General features: G+C 45.8%; 1 protein-coding gene across 1 annotated transcript in view; it reads right to left on the bottom strand.

The window, feature by feature from the left end:
- CCDC60 (coiled-coil domain containing 60) overlaps positions 1–10,575 on the bottom strand; it is a 164,566-nt gene that overhangs the window by 87,014 nt on the left and 66,977 nt on the right. The window contains exon 2 of the mRNA XM_007464871.1: positions 6,740–6,819. Coding sequence (XP_007464933.1) covers positions 6,740–6,819 — 80 coding nt within the window. The remainder of the gene's footprint in view (positions 1–6,739; positions 6,820–10,575) is intronic.

Here is a 10,575-nt window from a genome sequence, read left to right as displayed (position 1 = left end):
GAAAGAGTGCTGTGGTCCATCAGTAATGTCTGCCTTGGGCAAAGGAGAAAGGAGTGGGGGTACATGTGCCACCCATCTAGATTTAACTTTTAATTAAATTATTCGTTTCATCTCTTTTTGTTTCAAGGAGAGAAGTTCACTCCACCTACCAGCTTACACACAAACCATAACCCAAAGGGAATGTCCCTTATTAAACACCATTAACTCATAAAGCAGCCCAGCAACAGAGTGGGATGACAAAAGTGTCACATTTCCTCTGGATTCCTCTGTCTTTATAGACCAAGAAGTCATTTTAGTCATCGGGGTCCTTGGTTGCCAAGCTATTCCACTCAAGAAGGGTTTATTGTAAGGGTACATATAGGGGTGATAAAGGGTTTGAAAACTCTTGTGGGAATCCAAGATGAGAAACTCAAAGAGGAATTGGAGATTTTCTCCGAAAAGAGCTTCAGGGACCTCAGTAGCAGGATCTGAAAGTCTTAGGTTGAGTCTTGAGGTGATGTCGGGCTCTCTTCTCTTAGGTTGCTGTCTTCTAACTTCCCACTCAGCTCCTTTATCTTCCCTCTCTTTGCCCCTCACGCCCTGGGCCCCTACAGCTCTCCACGCCTCTCTGGTCCCCCTTCCTCAGAGCCTCGTAGCTTCTCCCCTCACTGCTACCCGCTTGATTCTTGACGTGGCTTCCACTTTACATTCCCAAGAGGGAGACTCTGACTTGTACAAATTAACTTTTGGGAAACTAGCTCATGTCTCAAAGGCTAGCTCAGAATTGGCTATCTGACTGTGGTCGACTGAAAAAAATGACCCCCAAATCTCCACCCTTTTCCAAGGAGACTTTGCAGATCTTCCCATCAAGAAGTGGAGTCTATTCCTCCACCTTTTTTTAAAAGAAATAAATTTATTTTTTGGCTGCTTTGGGACTTCGTTGCCGAGCACAGGCTTTCTGTTTGTGGCGAGCGGGGGCTACTCTTTGTTGCGGTGCACAGCCTTCTCATCGCGGTGGCCTCTCGTTGTGGAGCACGGGCTCTAGGCGCACGGGCTTCAGTAGTTGTGGCTCGCGGGGCTCTAGCGCACAGGCTCAGTAGTTGTGGCCTATGGGCTTAGTTGCTCTGCGGCGTGTGGGATCTTCCTGGACCAGGGCTCAAACCCATGTCCCCTGCACTGGCAGGCGGATTCTTAACCACTGCGCCACCAGGGAAGCCCCTATTCCCCCACCATTTTTTTTTAATTAATTAATTAATTAATTAATTTTTGGCTGTGTTGGGTCTTCATTTCTGTGCGAGGGCTTTCTCCAGTTGCGGCGAGCAGGGGCCACTTTTCATCACGGTGTGTGGGCCTCTCACTGTCGTGGCCTCTCCCTTTGCGGCGCACAGGCTCCAGATGTGCAGGCTCAGTAGTTGTGGCTCACGGGCTTAGTTGCTCTGCGGCATGTGGGATCTTCCCAGACCAGGGCTCGAACCCATGTCCCCTGCACTGGCAGGCGGATTCTTAACCACTGTGCCATCGGGGAAGCCCCTCCCCCACCTTTAATCTGGGCTGGATTTGTGACTTGCTGTGGTCACAAGAATACGGTGCAAGTGATGTTTTGCCAGTTCTTAGCATAAATCTTCAGAGGCTTCACACACTTCCATTCTCTCTCAGAATCCTGCTATGGTGAGAACAAGGCCTAACTGACCTGCTTGAGAATGAGACACCATGTTGTTAGGGCCAAGGCCATTCTAGACCTCCCTATGGCTGGTTATCTTCCAAACCATAGGAGACAGCCCAGCCAAGATCAGCAAAGTCACCTCCCTAACCCTCAGCTGAGGACGGACACTCAAGGGAGACCAGCTGAGATCAGAGAACTTCCCAACTGAATTAGAGACTCATAAACACTAATATATGTGACTGTTTTAAGTCACTGACTTTTTGAGGTGACTTGTTATGTGGTGATAGCTGATACAAAGACTGCAAGTAAATCTCTGAACTTCGCTGAGTCTCAGTTTTCTCATCTGAGAAATGGAGCAAAAGGAACTTTCCTGCCTGCCTCAGGGAAGATTTTTAAGGTACGATGCAAATATAAACTTTAGCAAATATTTATTGAGTGGCTTCTCTATGCTAAGAACTGAGCCAGACCCTGGGGATTCCCAGGACAGACTGACCCTGTTGCAGGACAACATTAACACCTTCTCCTCCCAGCCACAGGCCATTCCCCAATAAGGCAGAGTGGACACTCCAGCTTGAAGGCAGTGGAAGAGGGAGACCAGCCTGATGGAGACAGCAATGGCCCAGCCATCTCATCAACTGGTTTATCCCACAGATTTATATGTAAGCCACCTCCCTCCCTCACTTTCCCTAAGTTAATGTACAGGGCTTCCCCTTTATTTTTAACTTCTAAGTTCCAGGGATGGACAACAGAATTAATTCATCCCATCACTAAACACTCGGGGACCATGACAGTGGACATGATATTTTCTAGGTTAGGAGACATCTTACATCCCAGTGAGGGCGGAAGAGATAAAAACATGTTGATCCCGCCTTCTCCCTTGTCTCCCACATCTGATCTCATCCTGTGCCTCCAAACAAATCCCGAAACCACCCACTTCTCTCCAATTCACTGCTATTTGCCTGATCCAAGCCATCGACATCTCTTACCACAGCCTTTCTACTGGTCCCTATGCAGCCGACAGAATGTTCTTTTAAAGATCAGATCATAACCTTCTCTTGTTCAGAACCCTCCAACGGGTTCTCACTGCACTTAGACTAAAACCCAAACTTTTCGCCACAGCCTGTGAGGCCCGAGGCCCTGTGGGCTCCAGCCTGTGCCCATCTCCCTTACTCTGGTCCAGCCACGCTGGCCTTCTTTCTGCTTCTCCAGCGTTTCTGGCTTGTCCCAGCTTTGGCACCCACCCATCTGTTGTTCTCTGAAATACTCCGTTCAGGCGTCACTGTTCAGGCGTCCACCCATGGCCCCTTTACAAAATCGCTCCCTCTGACCACTCTTTTTTTTTTTTTTTTTTTTTTTTTTGGCGGTACGCGGGCCTCTCACTGTCGTGGCCTCTCCCGTTGCGCAGCACAGGCTCCAGAAGCACAGGCTCAGCGGCCATGGCTCACGGGCCCAGCCCTCCGCGGCACGTGGGATCCTCCCGAACCGGGGCACGAACCCGCGTCCCCTGCATTGGCAGGTGGACTCTCAACCACTGTGCCACCAGGGAAGCCCATGATTTTTATTCTTTTTAGCATCATGTTAAATTGGCCATGAAACCAGGGATGGTGCAATTGAATTATAAGGGGACTGAAGTATTAAATAAAAATCTAGGAGATAGTCCAGGTGTTTGGCTCATTCTAACACCTCCTTTTGGTGTTCTGGGCTAGATTCCAACAGGAGGTGAAGCAGATTTTAAAAAGAGTAAGTGGAAAAGACAATATCTTCTTTGTTAACAATTCACCTCATTTAATACTGGGTGATGGGGCCAAGGGGTGTGCATCTCTTGGAGGGGTGATTTCCCCTGGAAAACAAGGTGTTCCTTCTGAAGGGGAATCTCTGGTTCCTTAAATGTCAGTGGGATCCAGGAGTGTGGCCAGATAGAAAGTTTTACTGTGGTTTCTTGCTTTCTTGCTTGTGGCTTTTCTGTCTGGCCCTTTCCACGTTGTCCTTCATGTCCAGCACTTGGACAAGCCGAGCCTGTCTGATGAGGATGTTAAATTCTAGCCATGGTAAATGTGTCTGGCACAAAGGACAGACTCAGCTTGCCAACTCGAGGATGGAAGAAAAGCCACTGTCTTTATCACCTTTTCATCACCCCTCTACATCACCCCTCTACTGAACCCCTCTAGATTAGTGGAAATTTCTACCTTGGTCATTTTGGGGCATGTCCCCAGAGTGCTGGTGAATGTTTAACAACCGTCTCTCTGGAGGGACAAGTAAGCCCTGATTTGTACCTTTTGCTGATTTCTGCGCCTAAGTATTCCCACTGTAGCTGATTTTGACCTACCAATATGATGTCAGTGAATGTGGAGCTGGAAGGAGATTTGCAGTAGCCCCCATTATACAGTATTTCCACCACACAGATACTACAACCAGAAATAACCTCAACTGCATAGCTAGCAATAAAATGTATGAAATCATTAAGAAATGATGAGTTGCGAGTATTTATCACCTGTGTTTTAATATAATGTATTTAACTGTAAGTTTATATAAGTTAATTTTTAACAATAGCTGCGTTTAATAATTGGCTTGCAAATTTCCTGGAAATTTAGCGAATCAGTTCTGGTTACAAGCTGGCTCACCACTGCTTGTTGCCCCCTGCCTGGACTGAGTTGAGTCTTGGTATCTGGAATTTACATGGATCAAGGCATGTATTGGTACTTGTAGTTATCAGTTCTCAGTCTACAGTATAAATTATCATGGAAACGCTCATTTCCTAGGCTCTAGAGATTCTGGTACGTATTGAAGCCTGATTAGAATCATCGACCCCCAGGCTGGGAACACTCAGCTGGTAAGAACTGACATGGTCATAATGGCTGTGTACGGCCAGTGTCTGTTCTGATTGGTGCCCATGACATGCAGATGGAACCTCACCTCTGATGCAATTTCCCTGCGGTACCATTTCTTCTGAAGCCCGGAACATTCCCTCTGAAACCTGGCATGTCCTGCAGGCATGACTGCGGAGCAGAGTACAAATCCCCGCTGGGAGGTTGCACCCTCAGCTGTGCAACCCTCTTTCTTTGCTGCCTGCCCAGATGTTGCCCCACTCAGGTAACTCTGGCCTCCTGACACTACCTCTCACCAGTCCCTGGGGTTCCCAAGGCATCAGCCTCAAAAGCCCTCTAACCTGGGTTCAAACACTGTAGAAGCCAATGTGTCCACAACTAACAGAGGGGTCCCTGTGGGGATCATCTGTTGATTTTCAGGGACGAGTTCACATGCCATCTCTGAGCTCTGCTCTGCTTGAAACTCCGAGACTGAGCCCCATCATCCCCCCTTGAGCTGGGGACATTCTCTGCAGGATTATTCCAATGTTGACTATTATGTTAGTCTGATGCGGCTGTCATAACAGAATGGGTGGTCTAAACAACAGACATTTATTTTCTCCTAGTTCTGGAGGCAAGAAGCCCAAGATCAAGGTGTCTCTCCTTGGCTTGCAGATGGCATCTTCTAGCTGTGTCCTTACCTGGCCCTTTCTCTGTGTGTGCACATTCCTGGCATCCCTTCCTCTTCTTATGAGAACACCAATCCTATTGGATTAGGTCCCACCTTTCGGACCTCACTTAACCTTAATTACCTCTTCAGTGGCCCTCTCTGCAAATACAATCACGTTGAGGGTTGGGGCTTTGACATACGGATTTTTGGGGGGACACAATTCAATCTGTAACAACTACTGAGCACTTGAAATGTGGTTGGTCTAAACTGATATATGTTCTAAGTGCAACGTACACTGTGGATTTTCACCATTCATCATTTTTCATCACATGTTCAAAACAGACTATAAAGTATCTCATTAATACCTTTTTATATTGATTCCATGTCAAATGACAATACTTCGGATCTATTTGGCTAAATAAAATATATTATTAGAATTACTTTCACTTGTTTTTTTATCCCACTTTTTTTTTTAGTGTGGCTACTGAAAAACTTTAAATTACATGAACAGCTCACGTTATGTTTCTGCTGGACACTGGGTGTCCAGAGACCCTCTCAGAGCCGATGCAGCCACCCTTCCTGTGGTCGGTGGGGAAATATTGTTCTCTGGGGCCCTATCCTGATGCCCCCGTTAGCCTCCTTCATCCCTTTCCTTCTCCCCCGTTTCAAAAGCCCACACCTTCCTGCCTCTTCTTGGGCTGTCGTCCGTTCCGTCAAAGCTGTGTGGGGAGGAGATACAGGTGCGCAGTGAAGGAAGAGCTTCCAGACCATGGAGGTGAGGAAGGAAGCATCTTGCTGTGATTCTTACCAGGGTCTGGCTCACAGTGGGAGACACGTGAGATAAGCAGACCCTCCGTGCTGCCTGTATCGCCCCCGCTTAGCGTGTCTCTTACGTGTTCTGTGTTAGAAGAATCTCCATCTCTTACTCCGCCTTCAGTTGCTTGGCCAAAAGCCCCATTTATGACCCCACCATGAGGAGAAAGAAATCCCACCTCACGCCAAGAGATGAAAAACATATGGTCCTAGACCTCAGTTTGCTCACGCTATCACGCTATGGAGGAAGGAGTTGATGGGGTGGAAAAAGATATGAATGGCATTGTCTTCGAGGCTATGGCACTTTTATGCATTATTTCACCCAGCCCTTCTAACAACCTCATACTATATTCACTTTACAGTTAAGGAAACAGAGACTCAGGGAGGTTAAGTAACTCTTCCAGGGTTGCCAGCTGGCAGGTCGTAGGACCAGTATTTGAGACCAAGTCGATCTGACTCTCGGCTACCACACTGTGGGCGCGCAGTAAAAAGGGAAGAGTCTTCTGGAGCGTAAGGGAACTCTCTTGAGTTGGATCCAGTCCAAGAAAGGAAAGCAGAGGGAATTCTAGGCATGGGACTGCTCTGAGCAAGAACGGGCAGGTCGGTCTGGAGCAGGTTACTTCCTGGAGGGTCCAACCAAGAAGTGGGTCCCATCCCCAGCCCTTACAGGGCTGCCCTCCTGCAAATCTCCTGCTTAATGTTCAGCACTGAGGGGGCGCTGAGACTTGCCAAAGACTCACAGGCAGCACCCCATAGCCTGCTTGTCCCTATCGGGCTGTCTGTGGGTCATGCGGTGCAGGGCTCACTCACCGGCTTCGTGTAAGGTCTTTCTTGAAGTTTATTACATCCTTCTCCATATACCTGATGCTCCTCGTTGGTTTGTCGGGGACCTGAGGGAAGTCGAGAAGTGAAAGAAGTGTTAGTACAACCGTTCCAAGCGGAGCCAGGCCGCAGGAGGCTCATGCACTCATGTGAGATGTCTGATCAGCTTGGAGGGGTCCTTAGGCAGCACAGCGCCCTTTTTTCCACCAAAAGAGAGGCCTTGTGGCACACTGGCGACAGCAAGGGGCTTTGGAGACGGACGAACCTGAACTCTGATCCTCATTCTGTCTGGTGACCGCCTGCGTGACCTTGGACAAATTACTCAACATCTCTGGGCCCTAATTTCTTCAGCAGAAGAAGAGGGGAATAATTCCTACTTTGTTGTGATGATTAAATTAATCGCTAAATTCCTGACTCATGGCAAGCATCAGAAAAATGGAAGCTTCTATTATGAGCATTAGACTCAAAGTAAAGCAAAAAATTAAATGTTGATAATCATTGTTGTAAAGTGGCACAGGTAGCTGATTTAGAGAGCTTGAATTCTGTCAATATAAAGATGCAAATGTACTTTTCCCCTGCCCTCACTGCTCCCCTAGCAGGATTTTATGAGTGAATTATCCAGGTAATTGTTCATGGGTTTTTCTTTCCCTCTTCTCTGTTCATTTGCCTTTCTTAGCCATCAGGGAAACCTCACAAGACTTAAATTTATTACTCAGAGGTGGATATCAGGTCAGTATAAAGAAGAGAGTTAAATTAACTATATTGTAATATAAAAGTCACTTTTCTCAGCTACCAGTTTGGTGAACAATAGCAAGACTATTATCTGGATTATCGTGTCGTGAAATTAATTCCTGCAAATATTGTTTTTTTTTTTAAATGAAAGGAAATGACAAGAAATTATGGGAAAATGGATGCTTTCAAATGAAACTGTGGGAGAATACATTGTAATGACTTTTCTGAAGGGCAATTCCTCAATGCATACTAAATGTTGCAAAAGCAGGCTTGCCCTTGGTCTAATGATGCTTCTGCTGTCAAGCATCCTATGGGAACATCCCTGCATGGGCACAGAGGTTCATATCAACAAAACTGCTAAGATGCTGCTTCTGAGAGCAAACTCTTGGAAATCACAACTTCACAAGAGAAGACAGGTTCAATAATCAGGGTGCCTCTAAATGACAGAATACTATGCAGCAATTAAATGCAACGACAATATAATGATCTAAGCCTAGAGGTGCTGGAGGAGCTCTCTGAGGGAGAAGTCATGATACAAAGTAATAGGTATTGCATGACTCTTTGTTTTTGAAAAATGATCTGTTTGAATATATACGTATCAAAAGATATGATAAGCTCCCCCTCCACCCCGCCATGCAGTGATTCTCTACGGGGGTGGGATTATAGCAGATTTTATTATTTTTTCTTAGCTTACGTGACTTTCCCATCGCTCTGCAGTAAATATGAATCAGTTACGTAATAAACAAAAAGAAAATATTTTTAAAAAATAAGTGGCAAGTGAAATTTGACCATGGCTGATCAGTGGTACTGTACTGAGAGTGTTTTCTGAAGGCACAGTGAGGACAGTTCAGCTACTCACTAACAGAAATCATAGTAATACGGACGTGTGGGAGGAGGTGTGGTGTTTTCTCAGCAGCCATCATCACCCACTTTCTCTGAAGATGAAATTGGGCTGTGGTGCCTGCTGCTCTGGGCCTTTTGAGTGGACTGTGGAAGGCCGGGGATGTAGCTGTATCAAAGTTGAATGACGTCTGGATGGATCTGGAGATTGTCATACTGAGTGTAGTAAGTCAGACAGAGAAAGACAATTTTCATAGCTATCGCTTATATGTGGAATCTAAGAAAAATGGTACGAATGAACTTATTTACAAAACAGAAATAGAGCCACGGATGTAGAACACAAACTTATGGTTACCAGGGGGCAAAGCGGGGGTGGGAGAAGGGGTAAACTGGGAGTTTGGGACGGACATATACACACTACTATATATAAAATAGATAAACAATAAGAGCCTACTGTCTAGCACAGGGAACTCTACTCAGTACTCTGTAATGGCCTATATCGGAAGAAAATCTAAAAAAGAGTGGATATACGTGTATGTATAACTGATTCACTTCGCTGTAAGGCAGAAGCTAACACAACATGGTAAACCAACTCTACTCCCATAACATTTTTTTTTTAAATTGAATGATGTCTGTAGTGGGGTGGTGAGGATAGAGAGTGGGGTCTGGGGTGCAGGGAAGGGACTGTTACCAGCCTGGCTGATTCTCAGCCACTTTTCTCCCGGGTCACCCAGTACGTGTCCTGTACCAAGCAGCTCGGGTTAGAGGTGGAGAATCTACGGCAAGACCCCAGAGTACCCCGTCTTGTCCACTAAATAAAGCATACGGAATACCAGAAAAGCACCTGGGATAGCCTTGAATAAGCTCAGCTAGACATGAAACAATAAAATCATTTATAAACTTTATGTCTTTAGCTATCACTAGGAATGACTTGTAGGTAATATTATCAAGCTTATCCAATACACCAGGGTGTTTCAACCCCTTGGCTGAAAATTGATGGCAAATCTATCAGTTTTCATCTTGTGGGATGGTGAAGTGGGTGGAGAGACAGTCCTCCAAGGAGGCATATAAGGATCTCTGGGAGTACTTTTTAAAACTTCTGCATAATATTAGGACACCGGCTTTTCTCATGCTCCCAGTATCCCTTCTCCCTCCCTCTTGATACTGGTTGGTTCCCTGGTTAGACTTCCTGCCCCTCAGAAAATACTTAGGGTACCAGCAACAGGGTAGTCCTAAATGGCTGAAGCCAAACAGCAGAGCCCACCTCTCATCACAGTGACTGGTTGAGGGATGGTCATGTGACACAATTTGGGCTAATGAGACACAAGCAGACTTTTGCCAGGGGCTTCTAAAAAGCACGATTCCTAGATCTAAGGAACCATAGGCAAAGAAGTTCTCTTTCCTCATAGACTATGAACAGAGAAGCAGACACCTGTGAGGGCTGCTGGCAGCCATTTTGTGCCTAAGAGGGAGCCACCCTCCAGCTGAAGAAGATAAGGGGGAAGGCGGAGAGGACAGTCAAAGAAAAACTCGTCCCGTGGTACCTTGCTGAACTGAACAAGTTTCAGTAGAACCTGGACTTTTCACGAACATTTCCTTTATTATTTCCATCAGTTTGAATTGGCTTTCCTTTTCCTTACAACCACAAGATTTCTCTCTGAAACAGCTTCCTCCCTTGAGTGTGTCAAGGCAGCAACAGATCAAGAATTATTGCAACTAGGTCTCTTTCCCCTCTTGGGGATTAAGATCAGATGACCCCCTATTCTGGTGCATTTTGCAGTGAAAGCAATGAGACTGGCCATGTTGAGATCAAACATTTGAAATCAAGGTTGTCTCTTTTTAATGCCTCATTTTTTTTTTTTTTTTTGAGCAGCCAATTAATTCCTTCTTTCAGAACCAAAGCAACTTTCTTCAGAGATGTTGTGATGAAAACACTTACGAACAAAGACAAAATAAATACACTCAAACTTCCTTGCTATAATTTGAAAATCCATGACTGAAATGCTGCTTGATGTCAGTTGTGTACCCATCACTCTCCCAAATGTCTCAGGTTTCACCCCCTTCATGAAGCAACTATGATACTGTCTAAATTTCACACATTTTCCCTGAAATCTCACCTAATGATAGCTGCCCATGCACCAGGGATTCACACTATTGTAAAAGAGTGAGTTTGTATAGACTGGGATTGGTGCTGAACAACTTATAGCAGCAAAGCCAAATTGTGTCCTCAACTTGACATAAGACTTCAGCAG

This window comes from Lipotes vexillifer, unplaced genomic scaffold, assembly GCF_000442215.2.
Source record: "Lipotes vexillifer unplaced genomic scaffold, Lipotes_vexillifer_v1.1 scaffold2030, whole genome shotgun sequence".
Classification (NCBI taxonomy): domain Eukaryota; kingdom Metazoa; phylum Chordata; class Mammalia; order Artiodactyla; family Lipotidae; genus Lipotes; species Lipotes vexillifer.
This window is presented reverse-complemented; position numbering and strand designations above follow the sequence as displayed.